The 22,184-nt window shown below is 35.8% G+C and overlaps 1 protein-coding gene across 1 annotated transcript in view; it reads right to left on the bottom strand.

Annotated features, from left to right (window-relative positions):
• The window catches only part of ZDHHC15 (zinc finger DHHC-type palmitoyltransferase 15), a 201,653-nt gene that overhangs the window by 61,864 nt on the left and 117,605 nt on the right, over positions 1 to 22,184 (bottom strand). The window contains exons 4-10 of the mRNA XM_044235924.1: positions 21,544 to 21,664; positions 18,571 to 18,640; positions 13,385 to 13,417; positions 12,516 to 12,636; positions 7,073 to 7,205; positions 5,386 to 5,512; positions 3,467 to 3,570 (exon numbers count right to left, since the gene is read on the bottom strand). Coding sequence (XP_044091859.1) covers positions 3,467 to 3,570; positions 5,386 to 5,512; positions 7,073 to 7,205; positions 12,516 to 12,636; positions 13,385 to 13,417; positions 18,571 to 18,640; positions 21,544 to 21,664 — 709 coding nt within the window. The remainder of the gene's footprint in view (positions 1 to 3,466; positions 3,571 to 5,385; positions 5,513 to 7,072; positions 7,206 to 12,515; positions 12,637 to 13,384; positions 13,418 to 18,570; positions 18,641 to 21,543; positions 21,665 to 22,184) is intronic.

Genomic DNA, 22,184 nt, shown 5'->3' with positions numbered 1-22,184 from the left:
GGAAGTCCTGTCCACAGCAATCCGAATACAAAAAGAATTAAAATGCACTGATATCAGCAAGGAAGAAGTAAAACTTCCACTCTCTGCAGATGAAATGATACTCTGTATAGAAAACCCAAAAGACTCCACCAAAAAATTGCTAGGACTGATACATGAATTCCATAAAGTCACAAGACACAGACTCAATGTACAGAAATCTGTTGCATTTCCATACACCAATAATGAAGCAACAGAATGGGAAATCAAGGAATCGATACCATTTATAATTGCACCAAAACCCGTAAGATAACTAGGAATAAAACTACCCAAAGACATAAAGACCTGTACTCTGAAAACTATAAAACCCTGATGAAAGAAATTGAAGATGACACAAAGAAATAGAAAGACATTCCATGATCATGGATCAGAAGAACAAATATTTTAAAATGTCTATAGTACCCAAAGCAATCTACACATTTAATGCAATCCCTTTGAAAATAACACCAGTGTTTTTCACAGAGCTACAATAAAAAATCATACAATTTATACAGAATTATAAAAGACCCAGAATAGCCAAGACAGTCTTGAAAAAGAAAAGCAAACCTAGAGGCATCACAATTCAGGACTTCAAGTTATATTACAAATGTGTAGTGATCAAAATAGTATATTACTGGCACAAAAAAATAGACACATAGATCCATGGAACAGAATAGAAAACCTAGAAATGAACCTACAACTATATGGTCAACTCATGTTTGACAAAGTAGGAAAGAATATCCAATGGAAAAAGACAGTCTGTTCAACAAAGAGTATTGGGAAAATAGGACAGCCACATGCAGAAGACTGAAACTGGACCACTTTCTTACACCATACACAAAACTAAATTCAGAATGGATGAAAGACCTCAATGTGAGATGGGAAGCCATTACAATCCTAGAGGAGAACACAGGCAGTAACCTCTTTGACATCAGGTGAAGCAACTTCTTTCTAGATATGCCTCCTGAGGGAAGGGAAACAAAAGTAAAAATAAGCTATTGGGACTTCATGAAAAAAAAAATCAAACCAAAACAAAACAAACAAACAAAAAAAACGAAAATAAAAAACCCCAAAAACCAAAACCAAAAACTTCTTCACATCGAAAGGAACAATCCACAAAACTAAAAGGCACCATATGGAATGGAGAAGATATTTGCAAATGACCTATCTTATAAAGGGTTAGTATCTAAAACACATAACACACTTATAAAACTCAACACCCAAAAAACAAATAATCCATTTAAGATATGGGCAGAACACAGGAACAGACATTTTTCCAAAGAAGACAGACACAGGAAAAGATGCTTAATATCACTCATTATCAAGGAAATACAGATCAAAACTACAGTGAGATATTACTTCAAACCTGTCAGAATGGCCAAAATGAACAACACCAGAAACAACAGGTGTTGGTGAGGGTGCAGAGAATGGAACCCTCTTACATTGTTCATGAGAATGCGAACTGGTGCAGCCACTCTGGAAAACAGTTCCTCAAAAAGTTAAAAATAGAACTACCTATAGTCCAGTAATTATACTACTTGGTATTTACCCAAAGGATGTAAAAATACTAATTTGAAGGGATAAATGCATCCTGATGTTTATAGCAGCATTATCCACAAGAGCCAAATTATGGAAAGAGCCCCAGTGCCCACTGGCTGATGACTGGATAAAGAAGATGTAGCATGTATATAAAATGGAATACTATTCAGCCATATAAAGTAATGAAATCTTGCCATTTCCAAGGACATGGATAGAGCTAGATAGTACTATGTTAAGTGAAATAAGTCAGTCAGAGAAAGACAAATACTATATGACTTGATTCATGCAGAATTTAAGAAACCAAACAAACATGGGGGAAAAATGAGAGGAAAAACCAAGAAGCCAACTCTTCACTGTAGAGAACAAATATGGTTATCAGAGAGGAGGTGTTTGGGGGATGGGTTAAATAGTTGATAGGGATTAAGAAGGGCACATGTTGTGGTAGCACACTGTGCCTTATTTATTGTTGAATAACTAAATTTTATACCTGAAATTAATATTACATTGTATATTAACTAATTGGAATTTAAATAAAAACTTGAAAGAGAAAAATGGAAAGAATGATAGTTGAAGGAAGGTCGGTCTAAATAGTCAGTTTTTCTATAAAAGGTCAGCAGGAGTCAATACAGGAGGTTCCCAGGTGGCTGGGCAAGAAGTCTTTCCCTTTTTAACTATGAAGTTTGGAATGATTTATCTTCCTCAGCTCTAATAAGCTGCCTTATTTTAAAACTGGACTTTAAGACAGAAACCCTGGACCTAGATAATTTAACAGGGTTAACACTTATAAAGGCATGTTTCCCATCTCTGTTCCTCACCTCAATGCTTTTCTGTTTTCTCATCAGCTGCATTCACCCCAGGTACAGTTTTTGACAAGTACTACAATTTCTCACTCAAAATTTTTGTCAGCTGTTTTATTATTGGGATCAGCTGCTAAAAATTATACACTGGTGCCTGATATTAGCAATATAAACACATGCTGGAGGCACAGTTGTAAGCATAACATCACGTGGAGACAAAGAACAGGTGATGGGTATATGACATGAGAACTTAACTTTTAGCTTTACACACACACACACACACACACACATCTCATTATGATCCAAAAGTCTAGTGGGAGAAAGGTGGAAGGACAAAGCTCTACTTTCTCATTTTTCCTTTGCCACTCTGCCTTTTAGAAAAGTAGACTACATGCCTATGTAGGCTTGCCTACATATACCATATATATATTTATATATATATGTATATATATATATTTTTTTGTGTGTGTGTATTTAAACCATTCTAAGAGAGAATGCAAATGATTTTAAAGAAAATTTAGGGGGCCCTGTGTGGCTCAGTTGGTTAAGTGTCTGCCTTTGGTTCAAGTCATGATCCCAGTGTCCTAGGATTGAGCCCCATATCAGATTCCCTGCTCAGCAGGGGAGTTTGCTTCTCCCTCTCCCTCTGCTCATGTTCTCTTGTCACTCTCTCTCTCAAATAAATAAATAAAATCTTGAATAAAATGTAGAAAATTTAACCAATGTAAATAAGGGCAGAGAAAGGTGAGCTGCTGTCCACTGATTAAATGAACTCAAGCAAAGCACCATGAGTAACCAACTGGCAGGATTGTTTATAAATATACACAGCACTCTTTATTATGTTTCCTGACATCTGACTGGTTATAAATCAAGGTATCACAAAACTGTTAAGAGACCTTCAAGCTGCCATCTTCCAACCTAAGCCACCTGTATATGCTACACAAATCTGGCTATACTTGCTCTTTTCTATCTAATGGGCACTTATAAGGTTGACAGGCTTATATAATCTTTCTGGATACTATATTCTCATTACACTACTTTGGTTGCATTAACATGGTCCATATTGGTGCTTGCTTTGCTAGGTGGAGAAAACACTTCCTTCTGAGCCTCCTTACCTCGGGTTTCATCCTCGTTGTCTTCCCAGGGCTCTTCATTTGCTAGCAGTGGGTTTTGTGACTCATTCACAGACCTCATAGGGAAGGAGTGTCCATCACCAGGGCTGTTGGGGAAAGAAAGGCAATGAGCTCCTGCAGCTGACACGGCTTTTTATGAATGTAATAAATCTCTTACAAATAGAAGGGGGTTCTTAGGAAGATTTGAACCATTTAGTTTATTCATTAAAGCCATGGTGGAATACGGTTTTACAATAGCATCATTTAGTTGCTGTATTGCTTTCAATTTCTATATCTTGTTTTTCTGCACCAGTGTTAACTGTTTTGGTTTGTAAACAGCTGTTTAACTTGTTTCCCACAATGTCCAGTTATGGCAATATGCACACACTGCAGGCTTCATAATTATAATTTAATGATGATCACCTGAATTTATATCAAACTATCTTATTGTTTTGGTTCTAAGTTTTCAACAAATATTAGCAGATTCAGAATCATTGATATATTGGAGATAAGTTGCTATGAATTGGTGATAGATATTAATGTCTGAATGCCCCATTATTTGGCTTGTTATGGCAGAAAGGTTAATAGGAACTATGGGAAACAGCCAGAGTGAAGCATCTCTAGGTATGCAGATTTGGGGCACAATTACCCTCAAGTGGGATCCACTTCATGGATATCTGTGGTAATCTAGGGCTACCTCCTTGGTTAATTACTCCGTCCACCAACAGATGGGATGCATTGGAGGGAACTATGTTAGTTCTGGCTAGAGTGGGCTACAGTTTGAACATTTGAGTATATATACCTGAATCCACTGCAAATTTATATATGAGTGACTTTTGGATTACTCATTTTCTTTTTTTTTTTTTTTGAATTTTAAATCTCTTTATTCCTTAATGTGAAGAAAATTTATTCACTACAAAACTTAATTTAAAATGATGATGTTTAAGCTTGGATTACTCATTTTCTATTTCTTATGCCTTTACTTCTATTCATAATTGTGGTTAACTGGAAGTTGACAGATTTTATTGAAAGTTGTCTACAGAGGATGTAAGTATACTGATTATAAGTGAATGGGCTTTTTGTTTTTGTTTTTTTTATTTCACAGAACACCATTTTAGATCTTTGATGTAGTGATAGTGTGCGTATATTTGTGTGTGTATGTGTTAGTGGGGTGCAAATAATTGCTGGTAACTGTTATTAATCAACATTGCCCACCAACACAGTTTTGTCTTGTACTTTATAGCCAGGATAGTAGGATATACCATAGACCTTAAATAAATGAGCCTGTGAAGTACCAACTGGTACCACTTATCTACTTAGAGCATTTTGGGGGTATATCTCCCCTCTGTTGTTTTCTTCTGTATATACTTGTACATATCTTTGTATATATTTTTAATTACAGAGTACATACCATTTGAATTCTACATTTTTCATTTAAAATAGAGTGATCATTTCCCTTTATTGTGACATAGTCTTAATAACTATTACTTAAGACTACATAATATTCTAGTCAATGGGGATATATATATATATATATATCATATTGTTTAATATTTAGGTTGGATGTTTCCTAATTATTGGCTGGAAATATTGTTGTGATGAACATTTTTATGCCTAGTTTGTCTTTAGGATAGATTTTTAGAAGTGGAATTACTGGACAATGGATATGTGGATTCTTATGATTTTTGATACATACTACTAAATCCATTTATAAAGAATACTACCAGTTTACACTGCCACAAAGCATAAGAATGTCCATTTATCATACCCTCACCTCCTGATTTCTCTTTATTAACCTAGAAATAATAACTTGGGGGAAAGAGTTTTTACTGGACCGTCATTTGTTGCAAACTACAATTAAAACTGAATTTCCTACTTCAAGGCATGGTCCAGCAACAACTTCAGTGGTAATAATTACCTACCTGGACCCAATAGGTATTAACCAGAACTTCTTGTTATCGCCAAACACCTGCTGGATATTTTTGATGAAGCCAAGGTTGAACCCATTTTTCTCTGGGCCACTTGTAAACACTGGAGTACAGAAGGCCTCTAGGGCAGGATAGGGGAGTTGAAGAAAAGAGGAAGAAAGCAATAAAGGAACAAATTTCAGGACTAACATGATTTTGCAGTTCTCCATGAATGTGATTTGATGTTACAATATCTTTTTGTTGTGGTAGCATGGGCCTCTTATTCTTAGTTATTGCTAAATTACTTAGTAACAACCAGTTTAATTACTTAATACAAAGTAATTTTGTTATTAAATGCAAAGAATTGATACTCTGTTTTTTTAAAAGGCAGAGGAAATACATAATGGTAGAAATTATTATAAGGAGCCATGGGGTAACTATATATTTTGTGTGGCTGCATTTAAGGAGTGAAAGGACAATCTGAACAGTATTTATTTGAATCTAAGTGGAAACAGCTGCCCAATGGTCTCCATTTTTAAAGCTGGGGCTAAAGTAAAGAAGCATGAAGAGTTGGTAATAACATTGATTTTGTTTTGAAACATCACACTAAAATGTGCAATGTAAGAAATTGAGTTTTATTCCAGTAAAAATGTCAACAGGTGAACTATAATCAACTCAAAGACTGAGGAATTAGACCATGTTAGTGCCCCTTATTTCTAGACACATATTTATCCCATTAAGCAAAAAACACTTTCACTGTTGGACAGGCTGCATCTAGCCTTCTCCCATTTGTTCTTTGTTTTCAGATTCTGTTATCGTGGAGTCTTTAGTACTTCTCTACTTTGCAGTTATGTCTAAGCCAAATGTGTTCATCTACCACCTAGCAACTAAGTGCTACAAATGTCTGGTTTAGAAAAGGAATGTAAATATTTTCTTAGCTGTTAGCATTATTAGTGAATGAGTTTCAAATGTATACTGGCTTTTGTACTAAACTTTGCTCAATCTATCTTAGCTAAACATTCAACACTTTCTCCTCACTCCTACTGCATTTATTTGTATACAATATAAATATTTGTTTCACTATACATGAAATAAAGTTGTTGCATTGGAATCCATCAGAAATATAATTCTCCAAATAACAGCCTGGAGTATAGAGTAACCAAAAAAATGTTCACCTCTTGTACTCATTTTCTAGAAACTTGCTTATTCAGTGTATTTATCATATTCCCAGTCCTCCAAACCTCCTTGATGACTGTAGATATCGTGATTTTTTGGCTTAGATTCTTTCTCAGCACTCTATCTTTGGATGCCCTCAATAATTTAGATTCTTTTATCTTTATTAACCTTCACCTCTCTCTTCTGATGTTCCCTTCTGTACTGATTTTTCCTCCACTTCCTCATGTGAACACCTTTCAGAAATTTTTCAAGCCGTAAATTTGGGGAGTTATTACCCAATGTGAATTCTAAAGAGCAATGATCCATTTTGGTTTTGTGTGAGGTTTCATTTAATAATGCTTTGTTTATTCATTATGGCTCTCCAGTTTGGTTAAACATGTTTACATCTGTCTCAGTTTGGAAGCAAAGGAATGTTACTATAAATAAAATGCTTCAGTGGGACTTTTTCTCTTCCTTAGGAATAATTTGTAGGTCACTATTATATACATTAGTGTGTTTCTTCCCTCATCTTAATAACCAGTCTTACCTAAGGTGGTTTTGTTTCTGCTGACAAGCCAACAATGGTAACCAAAGAGAATCACAAGGCTGACAAAAAACATGCAGGCCACAAAGAGGAGGAAAAGAACATGGAACTTTGAGCGAACACTGGGCAATTCCCCCTAGAACAGAAATAATAAACAAAAATAAAAACAAAGAATTAAAGTGATACGGCTTGGCTAGTTTTTCTATATGTTAGCACTTTCTCATATGTATAAAATGTCTAGCTATAATTAAAAAATAGATTTTATTATAAAAGTTCTTTCTGTTGATGACCATACCTCATTATGGTTATACTTTCAGCCTACAAAGCCGAAATTGGATCCTTGATTAAGTTCAGTGTAAAACACAGTATATACTGCAAAAATTAGAAAATAGTAGTATAAAAAGGGTATATTCAGGCCATAACTGGTATGCAACTTCTTAAAGCTTGTACTCCATTTAGTTTGCAAATTATGAGTCACTGGGCAGAGGTGATTTTGAGGTTATATGGTTCATCCTCTTGTCTCAAAATGGGTTATTCTGAAATACTTTATATGTCATATTTCCTTGGATATATGTATATTGAAAACAGCACAATAATACAATAGGAAGTTAAAACACATAGGTACAATTTCAAAATGCTCTACCTATAAGCTATAATCTGACTTTAAAGCTACTGAAAATTTTGTGTGGTTGTTTTTTATAGCTGAAGTAGAATGTGTTGGTATATCACAACCGGTGAGACAGCTCTTTAAACAGTAAAATCAAGCAGGATTTGACAGGCAATTGTAAAAGTAGGTAGCTAAACATTTTTATAGTTATTTGGGACATCTTATTTTCCATGTAGTACCAGCTTTCTTCTTTTACATGCAGCCATAAACCAGCATGCATACTGTATAACATTTTTTTTAATGAAAAATCTCATTTTAATTTTTATCTGTATGAACTGTCATCTTACGAAGTATAAATGCAAGAATATATCCTCATGTAGTTATTTTCAATAAAAATGAACAAAACCACCCTTTTAGTGTTTGCTGGATTAACTCAAATAACTCTAAATTATTTTATTTGCCTTCAGGTCATTAGAGTCATTGCCATATTACTTTCATAAAACAACATTCTGTTTTGCAGAGCTGAAAATGTATTTACACAATAGGTTGCTCTCAACTTTATAGGAGAATCTTAAAATCTTGAAATCTTGGGTTCTTATTTCTTCTTATTATTTTGTATTTTTTACTTATTTTATTTAAATTTAATTAGCTAACATATAGTACATCATTAGTTTCAGATGTAGAGTTCAGTACTTTATCAGTTGCATGTAATTCCCAGTATTTATTATATCATGTGCCCTCTTTAATGCCTATCACCAAGTTACAACACCACCCCCCTACCCCTTCCAGCAATGCTCAGTTGTTTTCTATAGTTAAGAGTCTTGTATGGGTTGTCTTCCTCTCTAATTTCAACTTATTTTATATTTCCCTCCCTTCTCCTATGATCCTCTGTTTTGTTTCTTTTTCTTTTTTTTCCTTTTTTTTCCAATTTATTTATTTTCAGAAAAACAGGATTCATTATTTTTTCACCACAACATTTTATCTTCTGAAGAGAACTTTAGAAAACATTTTCAGTTTTGGAGTAAGTAGTTCAGAGAAGTTTTTTATTCCCCTCTTTCCTGTGCTGATCATTGTTTTGGCATGATGAATTGCATTAAAGAATTTCCATATGCTTTGAGCAGTAAAGTTAAAGGTGATTCTTGATTGAAGTGGGTGTTAACATTAGGATCTGGTTCTACTTCAGTTTGGAAGGAAAAAATTAAGACTTGGAAACACTTGGAAAATTCAGATAGCACAGATTTCTTTTTCTTAGAGAAGATTTTTAATCATTTTGATGTAAGGAAATTTGGGGGATATTTCACAGTATATATGTTTGAAGGATGAAGATTAGGGGAAGTCAGTTAGTCAGATGTTTTCAGTTGACAAGTATTCTGGGTAAAATTTGCATAGGGACAGAGCACCCAGGACACAGTCATCTCAAGGACTTCAACCTTCAGAAAACTTCATCTGAAGCTCCTTCCTGAAATGATCCCTCCACAAAATCTTGGCCTAAGCACCCAAACTGAATTTGATTGGCTTGGGGTTTTTTTTGAGTTTATAGAAAAAATTAATGTACAATTTTGTAGTGGTTTTTGCCTAGCTGGGGTTTTTGCTTTCATAATCTCTACTTTTTGAGTATGTTTGTTAAAGCTTTTACAGCTTACATTTACTTTACTTCTTGTCTTTCAGGTTGAATGGGTAATAGGAAATGTCTAGGCAAGAGGGGCTGATAGAAACTCAGTTCAGACCTTGGGTAGCTAAGCTGGAATTCTTTCCCTTCCCTAATTACTTTTATAGTAATTACTCTTACAGTCTTTTGTCTGCTAAAGGGTATCTCTTGATAAAGTCTCCCCCCTTTTATTGTTGGAAGAGGTTGATGGCCCTATGTTCAAAATTACCTTCCCAGGAGATAACTAAGCTAAATTACTCAAAGCAACAACCACTAGAAACAGTTCAGGGGAATACTGGTAGAATAATACTACTATCTTGGTTCTAAAATAATTCACAGTCTCTATGTGGAGATTCATGGCCCCGTGTGGAAGGTGTATATTACTACTTTTTTCATAAGGCAAAAGATCAATTTCCTATCAAAGTAGCTACTCTTCAAGATAATATATAGAGGAAAAAATGGCCGATGATTGTGTTCTAAATTCTTTATTCCAAAGGAGCTATAGCTTCTCCATAGCAGGACCATAAAGGGCAGGCAGATATGGTATAGTGTTTAAGATCTCTGGGCTTAGGGTCAGATAGCTTCCAGTCCTGAATTTGAAACTTAAAGCTGGGTGATCCTGAGCAAGTCACTAACTACTATGAGCCTCAGTTTTATCATTTTTAAATGAGACTAACAATTCCTGTTTTATGTACTTTATAAAGTTGTGGTAAGAAGAAGATGAGACAATAGATATGAAAGTGCTTTGAAAATGGTAAAGTATCCTACAAATAGAGGTTGTTGTTCTTAGGAGAACCACTAGTCACCTTGATACATGGTTTTTAGAATACATGGAAGTGTTTTCTTTTTATTTTAAGGTGAGACTCAATTTAAACTGAGAAAGCCTTCTCTAAACCACCTCAAAGTGCTTTCTGAATGGAGAGACTGCAAAGAAGCATTTTTCTGAATTGTCAATACCCTTTTCATTATGAGAGCAAGCCAAGACAGTTTCTCTTATGTCCCATTTGTCAGGCATGGTCTAATCTACTGTAGAGAAAAATGAAGGAATAGGAAAAGGACAAGCCCATGTTCATCTTGTGCTTGTGAATACTGGCATATTTTTGGTAATTAATTCACATCCAAATATTATATTTCAAGAGTGAAAAAAAAAACATACATCACCTGGAAGGCTGGCACTGTGGTATTTGACAACTGACTGGTTTGGAGGACCAAGGCAAAATGTGTAAAATGCAACATTGTTTACTCTGTTATGAGTTCTTAAACACTACCCTACTGTGAAGACCAAGTAAGGACTGTAGTGAAGACCAAGGTTGACACTTTCCCTGCTGAACTGGATACGGTAGATTTTCTTTACATTCAGGGTAGTAGCTCAGTGTGAATGGGATGTCAAACAGCTCATGAAAACCTGAACAATAGATAAGAGATCCTGTGATGTGAAAAGGAGCCAAAGAAGATATGCCAAGATAATGAAATATTTTGTATTTGGGGAAAATTTATGAGAAAATTTCATTTCTGCTTATACTTTTATATCTTGAAGAATTAAAAAAAAGATTTTATTTATTTGTCAGAGAGAGAGAAAGAGTGAGCATGAGCAGGGGAAGGGGCTGAGGGGGAAGCAGGCTTCCAGCTGAGCAAGGAGCCTGATGTAGGGCTTGATTCCAGGACCCTGGGATCATGACCTGAGCTGAAGCCAATGCTTAACAGACTGAGCCACCCACGTACCCCATAATTCCTGATTCTTAAAGTCATTAAATATCTGAATTGATTAAGAAAGTTGGGAAAATGGAAAGCACATATCACTATAATTTTTTTTCTGTGGATGAATTCATGAAAATTTATTTATTTATTTATTTATTTTCAGCATAACAGTATTCATTGTTTTTGCACCACACCCAGTGCTCCATGCAATCTGTGCCCTCTCTAATACCCACCACCTGGATCCCCCAACCTCCCATCCCCCACTGCTTCAAACCCCTCAGATTGTTTTTCAGAGTCCATAGTCTCTCATGGTTCACCTCCCCTTCCAATTTCCCCCAACTCCCTTCTCCTCTCTAACTCACTATAATTTTTTATCCTGTATTTTCTATACTAGTCAGGATCAAAGCACTAATTAATAATTTAACTATTCTCAGGTATTTAGGTTCTCACTGCCTGTCTTTTTCCATTGTTCTCCAGTTTATTATAATCTTTAATCTGGTCACAGGATTCACATTCTTTCCTTGCTGCTTTATCTCTTCACTTGATGTGAGATATTCCTAATATATGGGCTCCTGTACAATTCCCACAGTAATAACTAATAGCTCTGCCTACATCCGTCTTTTGCTATTTAGGTTCAGTTTGGACAACCTCCATCATAGAAGGTTATGATATTTTAACTACTGTACTGGAATTGTGGGGAGGGGATAACCTCTGGAGTCCATTGGCATGAAATTTTTAAAAAATCACTATATTGCTGCCAGACCCAACACACATACGTAAAGTAAAAATCTGCCTTCAATTCTTTTGGAAATAGATGGGATATGATTGAAATTTTGTAGAAGAAATGTGAAATTCTCTTTTAGATTTCACTATAATAATTAAAATCAAAATCATATTTCATTTGATCTTGGCGATGAGCCAGTGAAGCAGGTAACAGAGCCAGTATTAGAACTCAGTTTTCCTAATTCCCAACCCAGTGTTTGTCATACAAATTTCAAATAAGACTTCCCATTTCAGTTTGGTCATGTGTGAAGATGAGTCAATGAATCTTTCTGTCCAGTAGGAATTTTGCAACTCTCCTTTAAACAGGAAGTAAGAAAGTCTTTTCTGACAATGAGGGAATATTTTTGTATCCTTTTTCTTAGAAAACTAGAGATTCAAAATTAGTTTCAACATTTTAAAAATCTATAATTGGGAAGAAGTGAATTTTTTAAACTTGACTAGGTAAGTACATTGTAAAGAATCACTAAGAGTCAAGGGGTTAGGTTCCTAAAGACCTTAACAAGATTCTCATGTATGACAAATTTGTTTTAGCAGAATACTTAAATAACTAACTCCTAAATCTCAGAATATTCAACATGGGGAAACTTGTTTTGTGCCTTCCTTTCTGGTTACCTTAGCTATTTCAAAATGTAAAAAGAAAAGTTGGAAAACATCACAGATTGGAGTAGGTGTGTGTTTTGGGGGTGATCTTTCAGGTTTATTTAACTTACTCTCCAATATTTGATGAAATAGTTGAAGACTGTTGTAGCAATGTACAGGCAGTAGAGAACAGAATAAGCTAAGAACTGAAGAAAGAATTTGTAGTTGGAAAATCCAATGCAATTATTAACCCTAAAAAAAAAGAAAAAGTAATTTGAAATCAGGATCCATTGATTGAGAACACATGGATACATAAGTGAACACAGCAATGGAAGTACGTTACTCCTGCTGCGTCATTATGTGCTGTGTAGAAACTCAACAGAAACAGAAGTCCCTTAATAGAAACAGACTGGAAAAACAAGTTCATGTCTCATTTGTTTTTCTTTTCATTTACAGGTGTAGAGACACCTGGCCTACTTAATAGTTCTGGACTAGTTCCTGATCCACCCAAGAAAACCTGAATTTTGGATGTTGAAAACATATTGCAATCTTAACAGCTATACTTAGTATAGAATGACATATTCTCTGTAGTTAGATGGTTTCAGATTTGTTCTCTAAGTCAGACATTCAAAATTTGGAGAAGAATTGCTGAAGTTAATAATCTAGAATATTTCAAACATCAAGATAACTAAAAACAGAATGAATTGTATAATGTCAAAGAAGAGAACTGTTTGTACTTGATTTCATTACTATACTCAACTACTAAAGCCAACAGACAAAAGACCATTAGTTTTGTGAGCCTAGGAATTCACTACCATACCTTCGGTGGTATTACTTATTTTTGCTTTAAAATGTTATGCCTCCCCTGTCCCCCATGTACATACAAGACCCAGTGATTTATGGTTAGAGAAACAAACATGTTAAAACTATGCTTAGGAGAGTAGGCATTTTGAGCAACTTTGACCCTTTCAGAGTAAAGAAATGAATCAAAGGGACATACCAAGGGCAGTGATGATCCATTTTTAATACACACCTACAAAAGAAACAAAATACATGTGATAAGTAGAGCTATGGAAATGAAGTAACGCCTCATAATTGAACTTGTCTCACCAGTATAATTACATGGTACTGGTACACTCATTCCTAGATTTCCACTATAAGCTACCACAAAATTATTTTGTTCTCAGTTATTTCTAGTATGAGCCAATCACAACACTTTACAGGATTATGCTGGCCGCAAGTTACATGCCGGGAAGTCTAAGATATCTCCCCTCATTTTGCTCAATATGCAGATTAAGAAAAGTATAGAAAAAAAAACATAGGGCTACAGTCTGTTAAAATAAAAGACCAATGGAGACCACCCTTGAAAATTTCCCAAGCTGACAAAACCAGTTTAGTCATACAAATAAAGCTTAATTTGGCTTATTTTATTAGACTGACTGGACCTGGGTCATTTCTTGCTTATGTCTCTGGAAATTTTTAGTAAAACTTAATCTGTTTTCTAAAGTTGACATAAAGTAACCACTGACCAATTCTCTGTCATTTAAGAAAATTCTGACTATTCTAACTAATCATTGTAAAGAATAATTGTATATTCTCAAACAGTCTGAGGGGTTTGAAGTGGCTGGGGGGTGGGAGGTTGGGGTACCAGGTGGTGGGTATTATAGAGGGCACAGCTTGCATGGAGCACTGGGTGTGGTGAAAAAATAATGAATACTGTTTTTCTGAAAATAAATAAATTGGGAAAAAAAAGAACACATGAGAGAAAAAAAAAGAATAATTGTATATTCTCATAATAATTTTCTCACTATATAAGCTGTTTTATAACAATATCAAGCCTCATTTTTTTGTTTTGGTTTGAGTGCTCCTGTTTTGCAAACTGTCTTTCTGGTGTGTACACAATAAAATTTTGCTAATTAGGAGTCCCTGGGTGGCTCAGTTCATTGTCTGCCTTTGGGTCAGGTCATGATCCTGGGAACCTGGGATCAAGCCCCACTTCAGGCTCCCTGCTCAGCCAGGAACCTGCTTCTCTCCTTCCCTCTGCCACTCCCCTGCTTGTGTTCTCTCTCTCTCAAATAAATAAATAGAATCTTTAAAAAATTTAAAAATTACCAATTACTACTCTGGTGATTGTTTTACTTTGGCTATTTCTGATATTTTGACAGATTTCTTTCAATCATTAATAAGAGAAATATGAGTGGAACATATACCCAAGAAGGACATGAATATTATATTAACATAAAGATGTGACTTTACAAAGCTAAAATAATTTGAGTACCAAAATAAAGTGGTGGGACTCCTGGGTGGCTCAGTTGGTTGGACGACTGCCTTCGGCTCAGGTCATGATCCTGGAGTCCCAGGACCGAGTCCCGCATCGGGCTCCCAGCTCCACGGGGAGCCTGCTTCTCTCTCTGACCTTCTCCTCGTTCATGCTCTCTCTCACTGACTCTCTCTCAAATAAATAAATAAAATCTTAAAAAAAAAATAAAGTGGTACTGAGGTATAACCCAAAATATAAAGTGATTATCCATGCCTATATAATTATATGAATAGTAAACAAACAAACTAACAAATAAGGGAGAAGAGACAAATTTCTCATGCAGAAGAATTTTAAAAACTTGTGTAGATATTCTGACTTCAAGGAGGGGGAGCATAATTTCCCATTCCTTTCATTTGGGCTATACATAGTGACTTCTTTCTAAAGGGTAAAGGAAGCAGCAGAGGAAGAGTAAATTTACATTAGAGAAATCTGACAAACACTACCTCAGCCAGATGATCAAGATTAATATTACAGTGATAAGTCATGTTCATAATATGTGCCCTTGATAGAATACAATGATAATGGCAATTTACCTCTATGCTCTTCCTATCCAAAATGCAGTATCCAAGTCTAATCATGAGAAAAATATTGGACAAATCCCAACTGAGGGATAGTCTACAAAATACCCCATCATTAATCCTCAAATCTTAAAAACTGTCATGGTTATCAAAAACAAGTAAAGCCTGAGAAACTGAAAGTGCTAAAAGAGCCTGAGAAGACATGGCAACTAAATGTAATGTGGTATCCTGAATGGGATCTTAGAAAATAAAAAGAACACTAGAGAAAAACAGGAATTCTAACCAGAGCACAGACTTCAAAAAAATAATGTACTGGTGTTGGTTCATTATTTGTAACAAATGTATCATATTAATGTAAGAGTTTGATAACAGGGGAACTGGATGTAGGACACATAAGAACTATCATCACAATAACTTTATAAATCTAAAACTGTTCTGAAATAGAACACTTTATTGTTATTTATTTTTTTAAAAAATTTTTATTGATTATTTTATTTGTTTTTAAAGATTTTATTTATTTACTTATTTGACAGAGATCACAAGTAGGCAGAGAGGTAGGCAGACAGAGAGGGAGAAGCAGGCTCCCTGCTGACAGAGCCTGATGGGGGGTTTGATCCCAGGACCCTGGGATCATGACCTGAGTGGAAGGCAGAGGCTTTAACCCACTGAGCCACCAGGCACCCCATTTATTGTTATTTTTTTATTTTTAAAATTTTTACTTATTTATTTATTTTTAAATATTTTACTTATTTATTTAAGAGAGAGCATTAAGAGAGAGAGACCATAAACAGGGCAGGCAGCAGAGGTAGAGAGAGAAGCAGGCTCTCCAATGAGTAGGGAGTCTGATGCCGGGCTTGATCCTAGGACCCCAGGATTATGATCTAAGCTAAAGGCAGATGAGTAACTGACTGAGGCACCCAGGTGCCCCATTTTAAATTTTTTTTAAAAAAAATAAGTCAAGCAGAGAGTCAATTATCATACAGTTTTGCTTATTTGTGGAGTGTAAGGAATAACATGGAGGACATGGGGAGCTGGAGAGGAGAAGGGAGTTGGGGGAAACTGGAGGGGGAAGACGAACCATGAGAGACTGTGGTCTCTGAAAATCAATCTGAGGGTTTTGGACGGGTAGAGGGTGGGAGGTTGGGTGAGCCTGGTGGTGGGTATTATGGAGGGCACGTACTGCATGGAGCACTGGGTTGGTACATAAACAATGAATTCTGGAACACTGAAAAGAAATTTAAAAAATAAATTTTTTAAAAGATATATTTCTTTTACAAAGAGAATGTGAGCGAGGGGATGGGTAGAGAGAGAAGGAGAGAAGCAGACACCTCGTTGAGTGTGGAACCTGATATGGGGCTCCATCCCAGGACTCTGAGATAATGACCTGAGCCGAAATAAAAAGTCAGATGCTCAACCGACAGAACTATCAAGGCACCCTGAACATTTATTTTTTAAATGGGGTTTTAGCAATTTGGGGTCTCTTCTGATTCCATATAAATTTTAGGATTGTTTGCTCCAGCTCTTTGAAAAATGCCGGTGGAGGGACGCCTGGGTGGCGCAGTTGGTTGGACGACTGCCTCCGGCTCAGGGCGTGATCCTGGAGTCCCGGGATCGAGTCCCACATCAGGCTCCCAGCTCCATGGGGAGTCTGCTTCGCTCTCTGACCTTCTCCTCGCTCATTCTCTCTCTCACTGTCTCTCTCTCTCAAATAAATAAAATAAAATCTTTAAAAAAAAAATGCCGGTGGAATTTTGATTGGAATGGCATTGAAAATATAGATTGTTCTAGGCAGTATAGACATTTTAACAATGTTTATTCTTCTGATCCATGAGCATGGAATGGTCCTCCATATTTTTGTGTCTTCTTCAATTTCTTTCATGAGCGTTCTATAGTTCCTGAAGTATAGATCTTTTACCTCTTTGGTTAGGTTTATTCCCAGGTATCTTATGGTTCTTGGTGCTATAGTAAATGGAATCAATTCCCCAATTTCCCTTTCTGTATTTTCGTTGTTAGTGTATAAGAAAGCAACTGACTTCCACACATTGATTTTGTATCCTGCCACGTTACTGAATTGCTGAAGGAGTTCTAGTAGTTTGGGGGTGGAGTCTTTTGGGTTTTCCATATAAAGTATCATGTCATCTAAAAAGCTTCTGCACAGCAAAGGAAACAGTCAACTAAATAATGAGACAACCCACCGAATGGGAGAAAATATTCTCAAATGACAATACAGACAAAGGGCTGATTTCCATGATCTATAAAGAACTCCTCAAACTCTACACTCAAAAAACATATAATCATGTCAAAAAATGGGCCGAAGACATGAACAGACACTTCTCCAATGAGGACATACAAATGGCTAACAAAAACATGAAAAAATGTTCACTAGCCATCAGGGAGATTCAAATCAAAACCACATTGAGATACCACCTTACACCAGTTAGAATGGCCAAAATTAACAAGACAGTAATCAACGTGTGTTGGAGAGGATGTAGAGAAAGGGGAACCCTCTTAGACTGTTGGTGGGAATGCAAGTTGCTGCAGCCAATTTGGAGAACACTGTGCAGATTCCTTAGGAAATTAAAAATAGAGCTTCCCTATGACCCTGCAATTGCACTACTGGGTATTTACCCCAAAGATACAGATGTAGTGAAAAGAAGGGCCATCTGTACCCCAATGTTCATAGCGGCAATGGCCACAGTCGCCAAACTGTGGAAAGAACCAAGATGCCCTTCAACAGATGAATGGATAAGGAAGATGTGGTCCATATATACTATGGAGTATTATGCCTCCATCAGCTTTTTGACCAACTTTTTGATAAATATGGATGGGACTGGAAGAGATTATGCCGAATGAAATAAGTCAAGCAGAGAGAGTCAATTATCATATGGTTTTGCTTATTTGTGGAGCATAAGGAATAACACGGAGGACATGGGGAGATCTAGAGCAGAAGGGAATTGGGAGAAGCTGGAGGGCGAGACAAGCCATGAGAGACTGTGGACTCTGAAAATCAATCTGAGGGTTCTGGAGGGGCATGGGGGTGGGAGGTTGGTTGAGCCTGGTGATGGGTATTATGAAGGGCACATATTGCATGGAGCACTGGGTATGGTGCATAAACAATGAATTCTGGAACACTGAAAAGAAATTTAAAAAAATTAAAATTAAAAAAAAAATGGGGTTTTATATCTCCTTCCTATCTTTAGAATAGTTTGAATCATCATCATTCCAAGAGGATGTGTGGCATGTATTCATTATGATTGAAAGGACGCTCTTATCTAGGCATGGTCACATGTTAGGATCAGTCACTTTGCTGTCTAAGCTCAGCCCAGAGGAAATGTGGATGTCACTTACATGGCACAGACAGAGCAGTGGTGGCAGCGATCTGGCTTGATCAAATGGCACCGGTCACAGAATCTAACAGCTATACGAAAAATAAGGTGGTTAGCATTGGTTAGGACTTACTATGACACCATATATCTCAGTAGCCTATTTGGATGGCTTGTTATACATTGATTACAGGTAGTCAAGCTCATCTCAAGTTACCAAGAAAAAGGCAAATCACAGAAGAGAATTGTGTACGTATTTCTTTCCCCTGTTAAATCAATCTTGAAGGCACCCTTTTGGGTGATGAAGGTAAAGGGAAAAGTTTTCGTATCTGGATATCTGATAATAAGATTTGGTATTATAAAACAAACAATGCATCAACTGCTTGAATGATCTTGGGAAAATCATTTAGATTCTATTTACTCAAACTTTCCTATATAAAAACAATTAATTCAATTGACCATTTCACAGATGAAGGAAGTAAAGACTTGAGACATATCAAGTGACTTACACCAGATCACACAGCAAGTGAGTGGCAGGACTGTGACTACTATAATTTTTCTAACCCCTTAGTTCATTCAGGGTTCTCTTCACTCTAAGTCTGATAGTAAAATATATATATTATATATATATATATATATATATATATATATATATATTCTCCCTCCCTCGTCTTTCCTTCTCTCCTTTCTTTCTTTCTTTCCCTTAATTAAAGGCATTTTTTTCATCCCATTTTCTCTCTGTTCATCAATGAAGTATAACTACGTTTAATGTAATTATTATTAAGTGAAACAACTAAAATCATGAATAATTTGAGCTATAATAATTACAACTGAAGTATACATTAAGCACATATAATTGATTTAGCATAATGGACTGCTAATTCAGCAGTTTATGTTTATGTCTAGCAATGGGGGATGACAAAAGTATGCTTATAATTGAGGCAATGAAAAAGGGAGAGGGGCATGCATGTTTAATTCATTCAGCATGTTTTTTAAAGATATAGTAATGCCATTACCCAGTTTAAGCCATAATTATCTCTCATTTAGGTGACTGTAATAGATGCCTAAGTATTTACCCTGCTTTCATTCTTGCTCCCCATAATATATTCTTTGCAGAATAGCCAGATTATCTGTTAAAATGTAAATCAGATTATATCACTTTTTACCTAAACCCTTCAGTGGACTTCCAACACCATCAGAATAAAATCCGAACTCCTTACCATGACCTGCATCATCTGGCCTTTGCTTGCCTCTTCAGTTTTAACTAGTATCACTCTCCACCTGCTATACTCCAGTCACATGGCTGCCTGCCCACTCTTCTAACACTGCAAGCTTGTTCCCATCTAAGGGCCTTTTGTATCTACAGTACCTTCTGCCTGGGATGCTAATCCCTCTGGTCTTTACTTCCTGCTGGTTTTTATTATTCAGGTCTCAAACCAAAGGATGTTTCCTAAGAGAAGCCATCTCTATATCATAGGGCTGCAAACAAATGATTCAAGGGTCCAGAGAATAGTGAGTAGTGAGTGACGCAGCCAGTTGGAGACTGAGGGAACCTGAGAATGTATGCCTTATTTAAAGAGTGTGGCTACTACTCAGCTTTAGCTAATTTTTGCCATGTGAAAATGTAGACTGAATGTTGCCAGAGAGTCTGAGTTTTCAAGGAGAAGCCAGAAATAAGGACTTTCATGTGGAAATATTCTAATTGTTAAAAATAAGTAACAAATATGAAGGTTTAAAGATACATTAGAGATCAAACAAAATTTATCTCAGGTCCAATTCGTCCCATATACCTTTAGTTTGTAGCCAATCTCTGTTATGTCACATTACTCTGTTTACTACTGTGAGAAATTATACAAATAATTTCCTGTCTACTTTTCACCATACTTCAGTATGCATGAAGATTTTAAAAAATCATGACCACCATACCATCAATGCTCTAACACAATGAATAATAAGTCCTTAATATCTATTACCCAGACCATACTAAAATTTTCCAAATCACCAAATAGGATCTTAATAAATGATTACTGAATAAATGAATGATAAACAGATGAACATAAATTTCTAACAGTATAATGCCCAAAGCCTTGAAATGCAATCTTCCTTATTAGAAACATTGGTATGACTTGTCAAAAGAGGTTTGATTTTCAAATTTTGAATGGTGTAAAACTGGTTCCACTAGTACTAGAATAGTACTTATATCATACAAATGAAAACTAAGAGTTAAGACTCCATAGTGGACATTTACCCTAGAAAGATGACACATCTCTGCACAAATACTTGCACAAGAATATTCATAGCAGATTTACTCATGATAGCTAAGCACTGAAAACACCAAATGTGCATCAACTGGTGGATGGGTAAAATATAATATATTCATTCAATGAAATACTACTCAGCAATAAAAGGAATAAAGTACACAGCAATGTGAATGAATCTCAAAATATTATATTAAATAAAAGAAGCCAGACACAACAGTACATACTATATGATTACATTTATATAAAATTCTAGAGCTGGTAAAAGTAATCTATGATGGAAAACTATCAGAATAGTGGTTGCCTTGGTGGTGGTTGGTGGGACGTACTGGGAAGGAGCATGAGAGAACTTTCTGGGGATGTGGTACTATTTATAGAGGTTTCGGTTACACAGATGTGTACACTTGTCAAAACACTGAATGGCAAACTTAAGATTTGTGTTTTTGTATGCAAATTTCACTCAAAAAAGAATGATAAAATATTTAGGTAGATGTGTATTTGATATCTGCTACTTAGTTTGAAATGTATGAAAAAATAAGATGGCTTGATGAATGAGGGATGAGGGATGGATTTGTGGCCAGATATATGATAAAGTAACATAGCAAAATGTTAGTCATAGACTCCAGTGCTACAGGCCATACAGAAGAGCCTGTGGATATATATGATTTAGCCTTTTTGAGGTCTTTGCCAATCTCAAAATGTGACTTGACCCTTCTGTAGGTGACTTTAGATGAACTGACCTCCACTCCCAGTTCTTGTGTAAACCGGTAGCTTTTTGGCCATATCGATGAGCATCTGCTTCTGGACCTCAGGTCTCTCTTCATTTTCATAGCGTTCCTTGTCTGAATAGGACAAGTGGAACTAGAAGCAGAAGTGAGAGGTGAGACTTTATTTTCCAAGGTTCAAAGAAAACGTTAAAAACAACAACAATTTAGATGAAGATATTTGTTATCTACAGTTGAAGTGTAGGTATAGATTTGGTTTATAACTTTCTCAGCATAATTATCTTAATTATTTTATCTGGCTTTTATCTCTATCTTCATAAGTCCATGTGATAAGGTAGTATTGTTTTATAAATAAACTTAGCAAGTACTTTGTCTTATGGTTATACTAACTAGTATGTAGCAAAACTAAGGTAAACCCAGTTCACCTGATTCCAAGACTTGTGCCCTTTCCACTCCATTATACCATTATAATGTTACGTACAGATGTATGATAGCTTGCTGCCAGGACCCTGTTGATGATTAACTATGAATGTTATTAAGTTGTATTTTTCCTAGGTTACACTCTTAGAGAAGCTGGATGAGACTGCTTGTGACACTATATTCTAATCTTGCAAATAAGTAGAAGTTTGGGTATTCTTACTATTTCAGAAATTTTT

This window comes from Neovison vison, chromosome X, assembly GCF_020171115.1.
Source record: "Neovison vison isolate M4711 chromosome X, ASM_NN_V1, whole genome shotgun sequence".
In the NCBI taxonomy this organism is placed as follows: domain Eukaryota; kingdom Metazoa; phylum Chordata; class Mammalia; order Carnivora; family Mustelidae; genus Neogale; species Neogale vison.
The sequence above is the reverse complement of the archived record's forward strand: the minus strand, read 5'-3'. Positions and strand labels throughout refer to the sequence as shown.